This window comes from Dendropsophus ebraccatus, chromosome 12 (assembly GCF_027789765.1).
Source record: "Dendropsophus ebraccatus isolate aDenEbr1 chromosome 12, aDenEbr1.pat, whole genome shotgun sequence".
Lineage (NCBI taxonomy): Eukaryota > Metazoa > Chordata > Amphibia > Anura > Hylidae > Dendropsophus > Dendropsophus ebraccatus.
This window is the reverse complement of record NC_091465.1, coordinates 31,544,476-31,564,753: the sequence shown is the minus strand read 5'-3', so window position 1 is coordinate 31,564,753 and position 20,278 is coordinate 31,544,476. Positions and strand designations below refer to the sequence as shown.

The 20,278-nt window shown below is 42.9% G+C and overlaps 1 protein-coding gene across 2 annotated transcripts in view; it reads right to left on the bottom strand.

Annotated features, from left to right (window-relative positions):
• Positions 1 to 20,278, bottom strand: part of AGRN (agrin) — a 352,404-nt gene that overhangs the window by 73,766 nt on the left and 258,360 nt on the right. For both annotated transcript variants that reach the window (XM_069948832.1, XM_069948833.1), the window contains exons 10-12: positions 17,172 to 17,372; positions 6,384 to 6,535; positions 4,925 to 5,030 (exon numbers count right to left, since the gene is read on the bottom strand). In XM_069948832.1, the coding sequence (XP_069804933.1) occupies positions 4,925 to 5,030; positions 6,384 to 6,535; positions 17,172 to 17,372 (459 nt within the window). The remainder of the gene's footprint in view (positions 1 to 4,924; positions 5,031 to 6,383; positions 6,536 to 17,171; positions 17,373 to 20,278) is intronic.

Below are 20,278 nucleotides of genomic sequence, written 5' to 3'. Positions count from 1 at the left end.
AGCACCACTTCCTGCAGGACATTCATCAGGTAATAAGTACTGGAAGAATTAATATTTTTAAATAGAAGTCATGTATAACTTTCTGACACCAGCTGATCTGAGGTTTTTTTTCCCTTCGGAGTACCCCTTTAAGCGAATGTACCAGTTTGATTAATGAATTATTTTTTCACTACCTGATTGGCACCAGCTTGAAGATTCCCGTGGTGTGGTCCATTTTTCAAAGTGCCGCCCTATTTCCACGTTGGCCGCTGGTTTCCTCCTGTACACTTCGGCGCGCTGTATGCACTGGAGGCGGGCCCCCAATGTATCTGTTCCCCTCAGTGATGTGCCTCTATCATAACCAAGTCTGGCCGGGTCACCGTGGGGAGGGGATATTGGTACACTAGGGGCACCAGGCCCACTTCCTCGGCAAAGAGCGGGTTGGACTGCGCATGAAGAAACCAGCATCAATCATGGCACCTGGGTGGCGTTTTGAAAAATGAACCACACCACGGGAATCTCCGTGCCGCCACCAACCAGGTAGGGGAAAAAAAAATCAGTAACCGAACTGGTACATTCGCCTTAATGGAACATTACACAGGCTGCGTTCACATAAAGATTTTTGCATGGAGAATCCAATGAAATCTGCATTCTATTCTTTTCTATGAGAATCCCACACTGAACTACAGTGCTGATTTTTTTTCAATAAGACTTTGGAATCTGCAATGTGAAAAAATAAAGTAGTGACTTGTCACTTCTATGATGCCGAATCCAGAGGGATTCCACGTTCTGTAGCCTAGAGGCGGATTAACCCCATTGAATGAAGTTGATTCCTGGAAAAATCAACCATCTGACTATAGCTATATAGGATGTGAGGGTATTACACACGGTCGACTGGAACCTTCCTTATGGCTGATTGGAAAATTACATGTCATTGGTAATTACCTAGTGGTAATATTACGTATTAGAGGCAACATTACATGTGGGGGATTAGAAATGAGTGAATGCACAGTACTATTCGCTGAACCTGATGGATTGATCCTTGATACATCTCATCTTGGAATTTTCCCAGAAAAGGCTGGAATGAGTCCCTGGACCGTGTCTTTCCAAAATTCTCATCAGAACATTTGGAAAGCAGGATGACTAAATGAATCAATGCAGATTCAATAGATTCGGGTCCAGCGAATCTTACGGTAGTTTCTCCCAACCCTAATTACAATATTACTCATGGTTGGTGAGATTATTATTTATATTTATGGTGAATATTATGTACATTTTTTGAGAATATTAATCGTAGCTGGAATAATTACATATGGTGGGCACATTGGACTATTACTCATGGTTGGGGGAATATTAATTGTAATTTATGGGACTATTACTCATTGTTGTTGAGTACCCTTTCATACCCTTTCACGGCCACGCACCTCTCCGCCGGCTCCATTGACACCATTCTATGGGCGGCTCGATTCCACTATCCGCCAAAATGTCAATTCTCTCGGCGGAATGCGGAATCCGCCCGTGCATAGAGTGGTGTCTATGGCACGGGCGGAGAGGTGCGCGGCCAGGAACAGTTACCAGCTTTGGAATCTGTCGGAAATTCTCAGCTCGGGTTCCGTAGTGTGAACCTACCCTAATAGAGAATAAATAGAACACTAACTGATCTGGGTAGGCCAGAACAGACACATTAATTTATTATTTTCCCTATCAGATGGGGGTCCCAGTGGTCCAATCCCACTCCACTTGTCGTACACCCATTTAATGGTTATACTACATGCACTTGGTGGGGTCTCTTGTCCTGTAAGATGCTCACACAGTGCAACCAAGCAAGGAAGATTATGTATTTATTTGGAATATGACTCCCAAAAACTAGCTGGTACAGTATGTCCTAGTCCTTCACTGAAGTATTCTATAATTTTCAACAGGATGAAGTCTTGATTATATGTTAGAACATGTAAAATATGGACTTGGAGTCTATGACTTTCTATCTAAGCTCTTTTAACCTTCCCCGGATTGTAACATGCAAATGTGGCTGTCTGAGAATAAAGAAAAAAGAATTCTCATTTGCACAAAGTAAAAAAAAAAAAAGAAAGAAATTCTGATTTTACTTTCATGAAATCAGTTTCCTGTGTTGTAGTAAAATGCTGCCATTAACACAAGTTCCTTCAGTGGGCGCCCGAGGTTACAGACGACTGATGATTTTGACCCGGCAAATTATCGGCACACAGTTGCCAATTGACTGAATACACATCATAAATTTTAATGAATTAATCTCACCAAAAACTGTAAGCATCAAAGAGCTATAAAAAAAAACAATCTCTAGTGTGAATGGCCTTCAATCTACAAACACAAGGCATGTGCTTAATATAGAGGACTGTGAGTATGACCGTCTTCTCCTAGGCCTGTATTACATCTCGGAGACCTTCACAAGGCTTGATTCGTCATGTGGTCTATCTATGGATAGCGTAATTCACTAGTATATTAGATAATCTTGTGCTTATGTATTATAAAAGATATACAATATATGTGAGGAGTTTTAAATCATTTCATACAAATTAAGGTGACTTTTAGCACTACAAAAATTTACAGCAAAGCCAGTTCAATTTAGAATAGGGCAGTTGTGTGAGAGCCTCTCAAAGCCAAAATGGACACTAAAGTAGCTCCCCTCCCCCGCCCTGGACAAGGAGACCCACCCGTTTAAGACTGCTGTTCTACCTTCTTTTTGTATAGCTTCTACTTTTGAAGCAACATTCCTTACTTTTGACCCTACTCCTGCCATCTTTGTTTATTTCATGTCCCTCTTCTGAAACTGATGATGATTATTATTATTATTTTTTTTTTTTTGCAATTAGAAACCTTAAAGGCATTATCCCAAAATGAAAAAAAAAGGTATAACTAGCAGATCAGTGGTGGCCCAATCACTGAGACCCCCACCATTGATTGATTGGGATCCCCACCAAGAACGAAAGTTAAATTTCCACATATAAATGGCATGCCCGCCCACCCCTCTGTTCAAGGTCTAAGGGTCCTTTTACCCGTGAAGATCTTCAACAGTCCTCAGCCGCAAACTAGAGCTGATTAGCACTTATTGGCAGTGCCTTTAGACAGCACAACTAAGTGAGTGATCGGGCCGCACGAACGACCATTGTATCGTTCGTGCAGCCATTTAATTCTATTGCTATCGGATGTACATCCCCTGTTTATACAGAGAGATTTATGGCCGATAGCGATAGATATTAAAGATTTTAAATGTTATCGGGCGTTTTCTTGCTCCTCAGCAAATCACTGTCACTTTTACATGGGACAATTATTCGCCAAAGAAGCGTTTCTAGCAATGCTTCTGGTTTATAATCAGACCATTTAAAAGGGACTTTAGGGTATTCTGAACTTGTCAATGCTTGGAAGTCTCATGGATAGTGAAAGGGGGTGGCCAAGTATGCACATTACTGCTCTATTCAATCAGCGGACATTTGTCCTTTGTTCTCATGGATCCCCCCCTGCTGATCAGCTAGTTTTCCAATATCCAGTGGGTAGGTTAGGGTTTGCCCTATATAAGCCCTAATCTAAGGGCCCTATTACATGAAACAATAATCTGCAGAATCAGGCCGATTCGGCATATCATTGCACCATGTAATAGTGAAAACAATCATTGGCTGATCTTGACCTAAAATCATTGGCCGCTGAGTGTGCGTCTCGATACGTGTAAAAGTGATGTGCAGCCAACGGCTGATGAATCTGTAAAGTAATTAGTAAAGTTCATAAATTATCTATCCATGCTCCCTGGTGTTCTCTTCACTTCTCCCCGCAGCCTCCGGTAAAACTTCAGAACATGTCTGTGAAGTGACAGGTCGCTCAGCCAATCACTCACTGGGACCAGGCCGCCATGGCAAGTGATTGGCTGAGCAGCTTGTCACTTCACAGACACGCTCTGAAGTTGCACCGGAGGCTGCAGAAAGCGTGAAGAAGTGAAGAGAACACCAGAATCGTGGAGAGTTAACATATGAACTTCACTTTTAAAGCAAAGGCTGCACGAACATCACTAACAATGTCCGTGCAGCCCTCACTGCATGATAATTGAGCTGTGTAATAGGCAGATCGGCACTCGTTTACTATTGTGATCGGGCTGTGTAATATGACCCTAAATAGTGTCTATCTATTTCTTATAAAAGAGACACCTATTCACCAATTACGGTAGTTATTAGAACTTTATTTCCAAATGGAGTTTACCATTTTATTTCACTTACACATCAATTCCCATATTAACCAAAATTTCCAAGCTTGGTTATATCACTGACTGATACATCTTTATGCGGCTTGAAAACAAGGGAAAAAAACAATGACGAATGTAGAACTAGAGAAAACTGAGTGTAGTGTCTAGATCAAGAGAGCCAAGAACCTATAAAACGGACAAGAGGGACATCAGTGGAGGATTAACTCTGCCGACCAGGGGCTCCAACCCGCCTGCAGACTACCAATACCTAATAATACATATGTGTATGTATTCTGCCCTCCTGATATACAGCTTGAAGTATAATTACAGAAATTTGGAATATGCTCAAATTACCCTGTGAGATCCCACAAGATATTCCGCTATTGATTTTTCATTTACAAAAGACATTTTTGTCAAAGTTAAGCGATGCGCGGAAACTTTCCCTGCTGTCCGCCACCAGACTTTCTGCCGCTCTAGAGTTAAATACTGTATTTCATATTTAAAGACTTCTCGCCCAAATAAGCCTCTCATCTGCTTACTATCATTTGTCAGCTGTATGACAATAATCCAAATCCTGCCGTGAATTCTGTGCCAAGAGATTTCGCTCAGGAATCTGCAAGGCTTGTAAATGGTCAGAGATCTTATCGCAGATCAGAGGAAATCATGAGGGAAAAAAGCAACCCCCAGTAGGGAAGGGATTAGAGGAAACTGAAAAATTATAATAATCCTGTCTCTCACCTCGGCAGGGACCTTGCCCGGCCACGTATAAGTCTTGGCGCCTTTCACAGCGAGTTTTCTTCAATTCACAATCATTAGAATAAGTTATACCGTCCGAGCCACAAACCTGTAAAACATAGAACAGATGCAAACCATGAATATATCGGACAGCTGAAAAATGTTTTCAATACAAACACCTTTAGGGAAGATAATCAATTTTTTCAAAAGGAAAATGTTTAAAGGGATTATCTAGGCTTCCAGAAACAGTTCTCAGTTCAGGTGTGGGTTTTGCAGCTTAGTTCCCATGAAGTGAATGTAATATCACACACAACCTGAAGACAGGGGTGGCGCTGTTTTTCACTAAAGTAGCTGAGCTTTATGTAATCTTGGATAACCCCATTCAAGCATCTACTGATGAAAGCTTTAAAGGAGAAGTCCGGACAGGGAGATTTTTTTTGAAAAGTGCCAGAGGGAGAGGATGAGTAACATGCACTCACCTTCCCTGTTCCAGCGCTGGTGCCTGCATATTGCCACTGCGGTTCCACAGACGCTTCCTGGTTTGAGAGGGGACCTGGGACGTAACGTTCCAGGCCCGCTCAGCCAGTCAGCAACTGTAGTGGGGCCCCGCCTCTGCCACTGACTGGCTGAGTGGGCCTAGAACGTCACGTCCCAGGTTCCCTCTGAAACCACGAAGCAGCTGGGAGACCGGAGTGGTGGTATGCGGGCACCAGCGAAGGAGCCACGGAGGTGAGTGCATGTTATTTTTTTTCATCCTCCCCCTCTGGCATTTTTGAAAAAATCTCCCTGCCCAGAGTTCTGATGGTTAGATTCTCAACATTATATCAGTGGAGGTCTAACCCCTGGCCAATGAGCTGTTCAAAGGGGCTGTGATATTTGTGGTTCTCAATGTTTTCTAGTGCTTGTACTAATAGTAGTAGCGGTGTAAAGTACTTCAGTGTTATCCTATTCAGATGAATGGTGCATTGTTGCATTACCTTGTACCGCTGTTACTTGTAGTGCAGAGATGCAGGTATGAGCATCATTAGTTGCTTAAATAGTTGTGCCACTTGCATGAGCATCACAGCCCCTTTAAGCAGCTGATCGTAGGGGATGCTGGTAGTCACACCAATGCTGGTAGTCACACCAATGCCGATGGTCTAGCCTGAGAATGTATGTTCATGCGGTGGTGCTGTTTCCAATATTATCACTGCATAGTGATGGTGGCACTATGATGTACATCAGAATCTAATTTTATTAAACAAATACCAGATATAGGGGGAGATTTATCAAACATGGTGTAAAGTGAAACGGGCTCTGTTGCCCCTAGCAACCAATCAGATTCCACCTTTCATTTTCCAAAGAGTCTGTGAGGAATAAAAAGTGGAATCTGATTGGTTGCTAGGGGCAACTGAGCCAGTTTCACTTTACACCATGTTTGCTAAATCTCCCCCATAGTATCCGATTTTCCTGGTATGCTTACCGGATTTCTCAGCACAGCATGGCAGGTAAAATCGCAGACGCAGCGATCGTCTTCAGCATCCTCATCCCATGAGCCGCCATATCGCCTGCAACGATCTTGTTCACATTCGCTGTCCTCACCAGACCCTGATCCAGCGACTCCAGATCCACAGTCTATAGAAGAGAGTACATGGACATGTTGGATTACTATATGTAAAGACCGCTACTCTCAAAACAAATAAAGTCATAAAAAACGCATTTATAAAAGATGCTTTTATTCTCCAGTCCAAACTGTGAAGGAAACATTCAAGTCCCTGAAATGCTGAGGGCTGTAACGCCTCCTCGCTCCCCTTCCCATCCCTGTTTAAATGACAGCTGGGAACAATATAGAAATAAAATCGAAGGCCCTGAAAGCTGCATTATTTAATGCTATAAAATCACTTCGTCTCTGTCAGTCTCTCTGCCTTGCACAACTATTAATTCTGAATAAATAAGCACATTCATGCGCTCCGCCATCACCACCAACACCTCAGACCCATCAACACAGCTCTTCTAATAATGTACCGCTGTTATTGTTGCTCCCCTTTCAAACCCGCCTTCATTTGCCATTAAAATAAGAAACTTTTAGTGAATGTGGAACCTGCAGACAATACAAGAAGAAGTCATATAAAGTCAATGGGTCGCTGTATAATGAGTTCCTAGCATGAAAAACGCTCTATTATATAGACGTCAGATCTGCAAACATCTTCACATGAAAATTACTGGGAAGAAAACAGAACTTTTCTGCTGTCAATTTACGGGAATAGAACACAACGGAATGGAATTTTTCTTTTTTTTTTATTCAAAGTGTATGACAGGGAGATTTAACCCTGACCAACTCATTGACCTTCTGCATTTATTACCTCAGCGACTAAAGTATAATTCATCAAGCCAAAGGCTATGGCTGGAATCAATAGTAAATCCGCACCTGTGGTATAGCCAGGGCTCATGTATATTCCCTGTATAGAGGTTTAGTCTGTCAATTTGCAATATGCCTATTTAACCTGTCTATAAAGAAGCAGCTGACTTCATAGAAGCGCAGTTTGTAAGGCTGAGAAAAGACATGTGTCTATCTAGTTCTGACTATTATCCTGCTATGTTGATCCAGAGGAAGTAAAAAAAAAATACATAAGCTACAAGTCGATTTTTGTTCTCTTAGGGAAAAAACCTGGCTCTGAAAAAAAGCAATCCAAAGAATCCGTAGATCAACCATCCTTCTTCATAATCTAGTGGCTATACCCTGTAAAATTATTACTTTCTAGAAATGTATCCATGCCCCTTACAGTGGGTTCACCATGACCACTTCCTCTGGCAGAGATGTCCATAGTCTTAAGGCCCTATTCAACGGGCCGTCAGTGAGGAGCAAACGACTGCTGTCAGCGCTCGTTTGCTCCTCGTTCCCTGCTCGCTGCCGCCACAGCGAGCGGGTGGATCCGGAAAGGGCCAGGGGGGAGCTGCGGGGGTGGGGGGGGGGGTGGTGGCGGGGGGCTGTCCGGGTGATTGCTGGCCCATAGGATATACCGGCGGTCTGCTTTCACCGCTCCTATTCCACGGGGCGACTGCAACATATCGTTGCTATATAAGTAGTTTGTCTTTCAACATGTTGAAAGACAAATGACTTCAACGATCAGCTGACATGAACGATGTCGGCTGATCGTTGCCTCCTATTCCACGGGACGATTATCGCCCGTAACTAGCAAAGCAAAGATTTACATGAATAAATGGCCAACATTAGATGAAGGAGACCTAGTTGAATTAATATTTACTTTTAGGGTGCGTTCACACCTACAGGATCTGCAGCAGATCTGCAGCAGATTTGATGGTGCAGATTTGATGCTGTGTTCAGTTATTTAAATGAAATCTGCTGCGGATCCGCAGCAGAAAATCAGCTGCGGATCAGATAAGTGTGAACGTACCCTTAAAGGGATTTCACTTTGGTGACAGAGTCATTATGTAACCAGGTAGATGAAATATGATGAGAATAGGTTATTTCCACACCTCTAGGTAAACACTTTCATGATTTTAGAGTTTGGACTCCATGGGTCTAGCTATAGGGAAAGCAATGTTAGCAGTTGTTTCAGGTTCATAGGAGCCCAGAGACTCCTACGCTATATAACACATGCAGTATAAATAGCACATGGTAGGTGACGGCCCTGGGAATACATATAACAGTTCCACAGGGATCAGTGACTACAACTGATGCAAAGAAATACATCACATGTGATCAGGCTTTTGGTGCTAAAAAAAAGTTTCAGAGAGGGATAGGAAAATGCTGCATCTGACACCGGAACCAGTCCAGGGTCCCCACGCCAGATGCCTTGAATGATCCTATTGACAACAATGTGATTTTATTACCACAGCAGAGATAGATATTGCCAGACCATCATATATATGTTGCAGGGAAATGATAAAATCCAGAGAAATGATAAAATGACCACTCCGTTGGGTTATATTCCTGAAGAAAGTGAGGGATTTGATCAAATCCCTGAACCGTTTCAAAGAAATGATCAAATGAACAAATTTCAAGCCTGGTGTCTGGTTCAATGTGCATTGATGTGCTGCAGCTTTCAGGTACCAGGCACGGCAGAGGGCGGACAGGGTGCAGGAGGCCCAAGATGGTGCCGGCGTCCCGGCTCATATGTGCATTGAACCAGGCACCAGGCTTGAGGCTTATTCAATTACTCACCCCAGCCAGTGTTAGGACGGTGAGGGGAAGGTGCCGGGAACCAGTGAGAGGCTTCAGCATTCAGGTACCAGGCATGGCAGCTGGGACGGGGAGCAGGGGCGTAGCTAGGATTCATGGGGCCCCATAGCAAAAAACTGTACAGCTCCCCCCCACCCACACACGCACAACACAAAGTACTGCATATATATACAAGAGTGAGTGGCAGAACAGAGAGCCAATGGCTGTTTGCTGTCAGTCCACTGTATTTAACTATTAGGGCCCATTAGGAGCCTTTATGGTTAAATACATAGGTGCAGGAGCAGGCTACTTTCGTCTTAACCCCTTATGTACTGAAGATTGTAAGAGGCACAAACCACACTTACATGCTTTAGCACAAAAAGCAGCAGATAAAAAGATGGCTAGTGCACTGATAACCCCTGACCTCAGCAGGAGCCCTGGAGAACAGAGGTCAGGGGTTATCAGAGCAGTGAAGCAGAGATTTGTCTTGTGCTTATTAACCCTTTCTTGTGTTGCAGCATGTAAAAGAACATTGGGTCACTTACACACTGCAATACATAAGGGGTTAAGAAGAAGGACACAGGACACTCTTATCTTCCCTGTGCATGACTGGGCCCCCTCCACTATGGGCCCCATAGCAGCTGCCTACCCTGCCTCTATGGTAGCTACATCACTGGACGGGGAGCAGGATGCCAATATGTGCATTGAACCAGGCACCAGGCACCAGGCTTGTTCATTTGATCATTTCTCTGAAACAGTTCAGGGATTTGATCAAATCCCTGACTTTCCTCAGGGAAACGACCCAATGGAGTGGTCATTTTATCATTTTCCTGCAACATACTGTATATATGGGAACGAGCCCTGCCACAAGCCACACTCATGTTTTTCTCTACAGTAAATGTCATTCATGCTACACAATCCGATCCCCCTTTGGTGTGATATATTGTATTTCGTGACTTGCTAGGAACAAAAAAAAAGACCAACAAAAAAAAACAACAAAAAATAAAAACAGATCAGCAAACGTAAAACCGAGAATTAAAGATTCATAGACAAAAAAGAGCAAACAGTATGGGCCAATTGGACTTAATCTGTCATCAGCCTTCACGGCGGCGCCAGGGGTTTTCGCCATAAGCAGAAGCGCTCACAACTTCTAATTAACAAAGCTAGTTGGACGGAAGTGCTGAATATGTAGAAAAATTCTCTCCGACACCATGGGTATTTTCAAAGTCTACTTTTTACCTTTAATAATAATTACAGAAGTAACGATTGTGAGCGACTAAAGAAGGAAATATTCTGGGACATGAGAATCAGATACTGCGAGGATCTGAAGTGTGAAATGAAAGCGTCACTGCATCAATCCTCCCCGGTCTATTTACGTAAAACGATCGCCGGTTATCAGCAGATAAAAGCATGGGATGCCGATAAAAGTCTCTCTTTCAAGTCGACGCTAAGCCAACAGTCTCGCCTCTCCTGCACCCCCATTCCCGTGCACACATCCCCAGCCTCATCCAAGCCATGCTGCGTTAATGAACTCATGGTAATTACACTTGTGCTGAATATGAGACGGGATATTAAAGGCTGCGCTCATAACTGATCACCCGAAAGCCGGAATCACCCCCCGAGCGTTGCTAGGAGACTAGTCAAATATACCCTTATTATCTGGCACTGTGAAGCTCTCTGGAGAAAGACAGAACACATCTACGGGACAGAAATGTTCATCCTCAGCGCTTTCAACGCCGAGCATGACAGAACGGAGGGATTAAAGGGAAATGATTGTCTCTCCGACACCCAATGGTGGACGCCAGAGCCGACCTAATTGGCCAATGTTTGTCTTCTGGCGCGTGCAGGAACCCAAAATACACATGGATTTGCTTTCATCGACTATAAAAGGTTGATCTATTCATATGTAAAATGGCTCCGCCGCCTCCAAATGTTGTAAAAATACAGATATACTCCTAATGTTTCGGTGGAAAAAGAGAAGGATGCGGTTTTACATTGGTGTCTACTGCCATTCATGGGTTCCTTTATAGGGGGAATAAAACTCACGGTTTAATTCTCCTCTTTGGCCTATTTCTTTACATGGGCCGAGCGCAGAGACGACAAGAATGCATTTCCTTCCATATTGTTTTATTAATTTTTCATGCTGTATACACGGAATAAGCTCCTATAAGGATTTAATCTGCACAGTGAGCGATGCCGACAAGTTTATCATTCTGTTATATGCATTAGAAGAAGGCTGCGGAGGAAGAGAACACATTCAGCCATGATATGGGGCAGGCAGAGACCTACTTTCCCTGAAGTCTCCAGGGTTTTGGATCCACTCTTGGTTTTGGCTAGTTCACCAAAACCATACCCCCCTACACACACACACACACACACACACACACACTCACTCACTGTGGAGGAGATTTATTTAACATGGTGTAAAGTAAAACTGGCTCAGTTGCCCCTAGCAACCAATCAGATTCCACTTTTCATTTTCCAAAGAGTCTGTGAGGAATGGAAGGTGGGATCTGATTGGTTGCTAGGGGCAACTGAACCAGCTTCACTTTACACCATGTTTGATAAATCTTTCCAACTTCAATAACTGAAGGTCACACCCCGTCAGTTATCTCTTCGGTCCATTCATAAGAATGTTTGGAATGGCCAAGCCTTTCTGTGTTCTCTATGGAGAGGGAGGGTTAAAGGGTTAAAGGGCAGAAAAATAAATTCAGAAAGTTCTATGGATTTGTAAGTTACTTCTATTTAAAAATCTCAAGCCTTCCAGTACTTATCAGCTGCTGTATGTCCTGAAGGAAGTGGTGTATTCTTTTCAGTCTGACTTGGTGCTCTCTACTGCTTCTACTCTCCTCTATGCATGTCAGGAATTGTCGAGAACAGGAAAGATTTTCTATAGGGATTTCCTACTGCTCCCTGGCTGTGGCTTATTTCTCACAGAACAAAGGGGTGAGGCAGTCATTTTCTATCTCCACCAACATCATCTGTCGGTGATCAGTCAGGATACATACACCTTATACTGAAGGCCACGAGCAGCAGGTATGGCTGACAAAAGTATAAGGTGTATGGGGAGCTTTACTCCTGCAAACAATGGAGTCAACCATTTTTATTGTTATAAAAACAAACTTTCTTGTAAGGTTATGTTCATAAACTCTAATTATTCTTCTTCATTATCTCAAATATGAACGCTCTTTTTACCATGGAATTCAATGGGAAAATGTCTGTCAGTTCTTTGCAGCCATAATTTTATTGTGTGTAATATTATGCATAAGGGCCTTCTTCAGGGCCAATGCTGTGTCAAAATGTTTTTGTTTTTCATGTTTTGTGTCCAAAAACTACATTTTTAAAGTCTTTTAAGGCCACAACTAGTGTGCAGTTTTTGAACATATCATGACTGCAAGGCTTCCAATGCATGGAACCATATGCTGAGTGCAGCTAATTTCCAGTTGGGTGTGCATGCTATTAAAGGGCTTGTTCACCAAAAGATTTTTTTCTTTTAAATCAACTGGTTCCAGAAAGTGGCCAAAATTTGTAATTTACTTCTCTTAGAAAATCTAAAGTATTCCATTACTTATCAACTGCTGTATGTCCTGCAGAAAGTAGTGTATTCTTTCCAGTCTGGAGAGCAGGAGAGGTTTTCTATGGGGATTTTCTACAGCTCCGGAAAGTTTCTGACAGACAGAGGTGGCAGCAGAGAGTACTGTATCAGACTGGAAAGTATACACCACTTCCTGCAGGACATACAGCAGCTGATAAGTACTTGAAAACTTAATATTTTCTAATAGAAGTAATTTACAAATCTCTGGCACTTCCTGGGACTAGTTGATCTAAAAGAATAATTTTTTTAATGAACTATCCCTTTAATGTGCAGGTGCATGCTGCTTGGACTAGAGATACTGGTGCATCACTGATATAGAGCAACCATTGTGGGATATCTTGTTAAAAAATAATCCTCAAAATTGAAGCTGAAATTGTTCTGTACAGGGAATAAAATGGTTAAAAATGACGAAAAGGACAGATGGATGTAAACCAACAGCAGCAGAGACGCTCGCTGTGTAACCAATCTTCAGGGTCTCAAATCTTGCAATAGTTTTAAAAGCCATCAATCTTCTCTAATGCGCCCGTGATCAACTTAATAACCCTCAACCACTCAAAGACATTACTGCCGTTTATTACTGGGCCCGGGAAGGACTGTCATCGCCACTTCGTGAAGGGCACAAGCAATAGAAACAGAACAGGAGGTTTGCCAATGTCTCTTTCCCACCTCTGGGGGATGAGGCTAGGAGCTGGCAATGATATAGTCATCCTCTTCTACAATATGAACAGGAATAGATGCCCTTCCAAGTGACTCAGATACAGGTGCTACCTAACAGGTGCAGTGTAAACAACAGCTGCCCAAACCTCTTCTCGCCCGTGCACACCTTCCCGTGCCAAACAAGTGCATTATAAATGACTTGTTGGACGGTGACAAACAGCGCTGTGTCGCATCTAAAAAGCAGAGATTGCATATTTACGGAGCATTATGATAGCTGCCATTAAGGCTCCATGCACACTGCTGTATTATGAGTGGGGTCTGATGGTGCCGGTGCTCGGCCACGATGCTGATTGTTCATGGCGGCACATTTTTGCAAGCTGCTTCCCTGCAAAATCGGCAACCATATGGTCTTTTCTTTATTGGCGTCTAGCAGAACCGTGCAGGTATTAAAAATCAACAGTCGTCCATTTTCTGCATCATGGGACCCTGCCCTTATGGATCCCAGTTGTATGGATCCATAATACAATATCCATAGCCTTCTTAGGGCCCATAGTGTTCCCTCTGGTGCCTCGGATTTAGTATGGAGGCTTATGGATGATTTTTTCCTCATATGGCACCATATGGCGGCACATGGAGTTTATTGGATAGGAAAGAAAGTGTGTAGCGCTCATTGTATATTGAAAATGTCAGCCAATTCACATGGGGCTGTGACTACCTAATCTGTATAAAGGCAAAACATAGGTTTTATGTAAAAAAAAAAAAAGTGAGGCTCGTCCGCTAAGGCAAGAATACAACATGGTTGTATTCGGCAGTAAAATATTGCAGGTATAACTACTATATAGCTACAAAACCGCTAACAATGAAAAATGGTGCCAGCGTGTTTTCAGCCACATTGCGGCAGCGTGTGAACGCAGTCTAACCGGAGCGATATATGTGAAGACTTCTGCAGATTATGGCAAGTTTCTCTTTGAGTGCAGCTGAATGCGATCGAGTAGCATTGATGTGTCAGCACTGGTGGAGCGAGTCTCCAATTATCCGCACACCTGCACAATCTTCTTGACAAAAACAAATTATAAAATTAGCAAATTTCGATATCACAGAGATGATGCTTGTTCCTTTAATCACTTCCGGGATGTAGATAGAACATGGGGAAAAAAAAGATGCTTAGGTAACATAAATCTCAGCCAAGTCGAAAAACAGCATCAAGAGAGTGACTGTCTAAGCACTGGAGCATGTTGAAGTATGTACTAAATCTACACCAAGATGCTGTAAACCCCAGGAACTAGCTCAACACCTTCATTGATTTTGCAGCTTAGTTCCATCAAAGTGAATGGATCTGAATTACCGAACACAACCTAAGAACAAGTGTGGCGCTGTTTTTCGAAGAACGTGTTTTTCTAATCCTCTGGAGAGGTTTTCGAGATTTGGCAGGATGAAAACACCCGGCACCCTCACCAATAAGCTGTTCGAGCCTGTGCCATACTGAGAAAGGAGCCTGGAGCAGAGGACTCCGTTTGCTGTGTAGCAGCAGCTCCAGGGTACTGCCGTAGCTCCTATTCGAATCAATAGGCTGCAGCTCCCGGATGCTGCTGCTACACAGAGAACAGGGCCAACTTCTCTCAAATCCATACTACATGTAGTGTGGGCACTGGACAGCTAATTGGAGAAGTTACCCGGAGTCAGCACTTTGCTGATCAACTATTGAATGCCTAATCTGGGGAAAGACACCGAAAAACCCAGGTGAATGGAACTGAACAATCCTAGACTTCTTTACTTAAAGTGTACCTGTTATGTCATATACACATATATAATTAATGCTAGCCTTATGTTTGCTGGTGGGTTGGATTTTATTATTGCAGCTCCAGCGGTCTGTTTAGTGTCCTCATTGCGATGTTCATGTTTCTGCAAATCACTCAGAGCTGACGGGCGGAGCAGTCAGTTACTCAGCTGCTGTAGTGCCCAGGGACGTGTATAGAGGTGTGTACATGGGTGTGTACAGGGACGTGTATAGAGGTGTGTGTACATGGGTGTGCATGGCCACTGGCCAATCAGCATTCATGTTCACTGGGCCAGCCTGTGCACAGCAAAGGGACAACTGACATCACTTCCTGCATTTTTGTCTCTGTTACAAAAGACCAAATGGCCTTAGTGTTGGAGCCTCGACTAAAGGGTTCCAGTAGTGGCCAAAAGTATAGCATTGTATTGCACAGATATAGTATATTACCTCCCCTAACATTTTTTTTGGGAATACAGTGCCCATTTAATATTACCATAGGGCATTATCTCAGGTCTCACCTTCCTAACACTATGGTAAGACGATGTTCAAAGAGAACACTCTAATATAAATCTAAACCGTGCAATTCAGAAAAAAAAAAACAATGTAGAAATCCACAACAGGTTGCTGGTATATCACAAGGTCTCTATGGATATTTAAGTTGCACAGGCTGAGATCTCCTTCAGTATGGAGCACTGATCAGGACACAGTATATGTATAGTATACGTATTCTGCTACTAATCTGCCACCATGCCTGCTGGTAATACACTGACTTGCAGGTTAAGCCTGGGATACACTGCAGTCATCTGGGCCCTACAGTAGCTACAATGTTATAAAGGACGGGAGAATCAGAATTCTATTTTTACCTAATCTTAATATTAGATGGCAGGAAAAGAGATACAGTCACCGGGAGGAGAAGACTTACTTTGAAATCTGCCTCTTCTGATCTTGGACACCACAGATTTGGAGGTCAGTACAGAATCCACATAATAATGAATTGTAAGTTTAAGGTGAAAATTCTTTTTATAGCATGCCAGTTACTGAGATGGTTTTATAGCATGCCAGTTACTGAAATGGTTTTGTATATGTAATCAAAACTCTAACCTGAAAACCCATAGGCACCCAAGGGTACCAATAGAATTGTAACTACAGTGGTCAATGGTCATCCCCTGCTGCTATTACATCAGAAACAGGGGGGAAATATCAGGCTGTAATGGGTTAGGGTGGTATTAAATGGGCAGATTAGTGCACAATGTGAACCATACTGCCTTACTAGCCTTGGGATTTGACTACAAACTGCACAAAAACGGAGCTGAAGATTAAGGTAAGAAACTTAACTTCATCGCCCCTGAAATGCTGCACCCACTTTCCATTCACTTGACCAGAAGGGCACAGTGGGCCAAAAAGGCACCAAATTCTTGAATCATCTTCTCAATGGCAGACCTTAAAGAGGTATTCCAAGAAAAATGAACTTTTCCCCTATCCACAGGATAGGGAAGAGTAGGAGATCACGGGGGATCTGACCTCTGTACTCACCGCTGGTCTCCATAGCGGACCCTGGTTTCTGTATTATGAGTAGAGTCACTTGCCATACCTGTGGCTCTATTTATTCCTAGGGAACGATAGAAAGAGCCAAGTACAGCGCTCTTCCAGCATACTCGGCTCTTTCCATCTCTCTATAGGAATGAATAGAGCTGTGGGTCACATGTCATACCCACGGCTCTATTCATAATACAGGAGCCGGGGGCCCGATATGGAGACCAGCAGGGGATGTGGAGGTTAGACCCCATGTGATCTCCTACTTCTAAAAGATAGTTTTTCTTGGAATACCCCTTTAATAAATTTCCTCCTATATTTCTATTCTTCCCTTTTCCATCTGGCTATCCAGGCATGATGGGATTTGTAGTTTTGCAACAGCTGGAGGTACGAACGTTCCCCATCCCTACAATAATGCTCCATTGGAAAGAAAATATTTAAATTAGTTTTCCTCTCAATCTCATATTCGTCGCCTTTTGTAATAAGAAACTAACAACAGGAAAAATCAGCCTTGAAATTGAATTACCGTCTTCACAGGACCCTGCCCGGGAAACATCTATTTTCTTCTTCTGCTTGCAGGACGCAGCTTGTAGCTCGCACTGGTTGTCATAAGTGACTCCATCGCTGCCGCACACTGGGAGGTAAGGCTGGCGCTCACAAGGCTGGCACACACACTGGTTGTTTACACACTTTGCACCAAAGCTACAGATGGTGTTTCCACAAGTCTCTGAAATACAATGAAACAGACACCAAAAATAGATTAGACTCATTAAGAAGATTTTATTGAAATTCCATGAATCTGGTATCATGACCTTATGTTACATCTTGAAATGTGTGATCCTGGATTTAGTATGAGCTGGTGAATGTTGTATTGTATCACCACTATGGGCTATTAGTTGGTCTAGCCTTACATCCTAATACTCTTACCACCTGCAGATATACATGGCATCGCATTGTTCCCATTAGAGGATATACAAGATGTACACAGACTTTTTTCCATCACAGTCAGTACTGAAAGACTCAGATAGCCCAGGAACACCAGTGGGTGGCCATTACCACAGGCTGGTAATGTGTTGTAATGGGTAAAATCATTACTCACAGGTGGAGGTAGCATAAGAACTCATTGATTTAATCCTTCAGTCTCTACATAAACACTATTTTATCATACTTTAAAACATTCTCTGTACTTGAACCTGAAGTTGCGATTTTCTTCGCTTTGCTATTACGGCAGACCATACATATTAATTTTTTTTTTGAAAAAAAGGTTAAAACTTCTTTATTTAATTCATATTTAATTAAAAAAGCACATATCAGTATACAAATCCTTTGGGTACATGATCTACAGCAATGCTGACATGTTTCAAGCTGCACGGTTGACAAGATTGGCCCAGTGTGCATGTGTTCTGAATAGGCATAGCGGTGTAGGAGCTTATCTACCTCTAGCGCAGAAGGCCTGGACATCTAAAATTGGAAATCCAACTGCTGGACCTTCTCTGTGAGGCTCCATATACATAAAATGATTGGCTGATCCCACCAAATTCAACAGCCCCGGCTTACATTAAAGGGGTGTTATCACTTGTAACTTGGGGATCGGTGAGGGTCCAACTGTTGGGACCTTTGCCAATCCTAAGATCGCAATAAAATTGTAACCACAACTGAATGGGAAGGGCAACAACTGTATCCAAAGCACCATTGAATCTCAATGACGCTTTCGAACGTTGCAGAGTCCTGAACTCATTCTTTAACTTTGGAAGGAATCTGAATCCCTACTATTTTTTACAACACCTTGTAATCTGCACTGTGGAATTTGTTTACCAGTGACTGAAGAAGCTGGGTGCAGCCCTAAGGCTGCCTGGAAAACATAGATAAAGCCTATGGCCTATGGCTGTGTGCATGTTTTCCAGGCAGCTTTAGGACTGCACCCAATTTCTTCAGCCAACGGTAATCAAATGACAATGTTCAGGTTGGCCTGGGTATCCAAGACGTTTTCTTTTTTTTTTCTGTTGACCATTATGTCATACAGAGGCCACCTCTATACATACACTAATAGGCCATGTTCACACGTTGTAAGAGACCGGCCAATCCGTGACCCGGCCGGTCTCACAGAAGATCATCCCGGCCAGTACTGCAGTACTGTCCGGATGAGCTTTACCGCCGCTGAATTCGGATGCGGCCGCATCCGTGCGCGCCTGCATCAGAATTCCCCCCTGCACACAATGGAGTGTGTGGCCGAAGCCGCACGCTCCATTGTGTGAACTGACAGGGTTTTGACATGTCAGTTTCTTGTGGCACCACTTGGGATTCCGATTAAAGTGTATACTATGTGTATACACTCCGGCCGGGATTATCTTAGACTTCAGCACAACGTAAGTTCCGTACTAATCATGGCCATTGCAACAACGGTTGTGATTGCTACGGAAATTGTGTGAACATAGCCTAACGTTGGAGAAATGGGGGTCTGTTCTTACGACCAGTCCCCTTTAAATCATCAATGCGTGGAAAGATATTTTTCACAGAGACATTAGATGCATAATGAACCTTTATGGAAAAACGTCTCATTTCTGAGCTCCTATAAGTAGCGGCAGAAGTTCTAATCCGTCACTGTAATAAATGACATAACCATAACTTCACAGGTACTGTACTATGAATGAAGAAAGTCTTTATCGAGCCCCGCAGACAATAGATGAAAAGAAAACTATTGCCGGCTGAATTACCAAGCGCTTCATCTAGCGAGCGCCGACTGCTCATAAACAACTGTGTTATTTTCATGCACGTCCCCGGAGAACATTACAAAGAGTGACTAACAAATTCATAGAAAATGGGGAAAAAAGGAAAATGACAGGTTATAACTGTACATGTTAATGTCCCTTCTTATACATGTGACCTCCGACCAGTCCAGGAAGCGGGGTGATTTAGCAGTGACAGAACCTTTGAGGCTTCCATGATGGGTTATTTGCTCTTTTTCCTGCTATTTATAAGCTATATAGTATGGGCACTTGTATTATTCCTGGAGCCGATACTATGAAGATTTATACCACGTCCATGCGTCCCTTCCCTGGCTGAGAGGTTTAAAAATAAATGTGTTAAAAATGTTCTCGCCGCGCTCTGCCATTTTTTCAGCTATCACGGACAAAGTGAAATCTCAGGATGTATGAGCGTTTGATGCTGGCGATAGAGGGACAAGAATAAAGAATCACTAGCCTTAGCACTAGGTGCCCTGTCTCTGAGGAGGGATGGGACCAAATACTGTGGACGGAAGCAGTGTGTCTTATCTACAGGGGCTGGGAAGTTAAATGCAGTCTATTGCTCTCTGCTATCAGCTGTTTCGGATAAAGGAGCGGATGACTGCAGTGTTCTTCAATGAAGTTCGGAAAAATGTCCGTGGACGCAGCTCTATGCCTCGAGAAGACATATAATGCTCAGTCAAGGAAACAAAAACAAGTCTCTTATGTATATAAGGGATATTGCACCATTGTATTCAAGGTAAAAAAAAAATAATACCCATGGCACATAAGGGAAGATTTATTAAGCGTCTTATATTAAGTTATTTGTGTTACTCATAACAACAACCAATCTCAATTCCTACACTGCTCTGGTAAATTTGTATAGTTTTTTGGTTCTAGAGTTTCACGT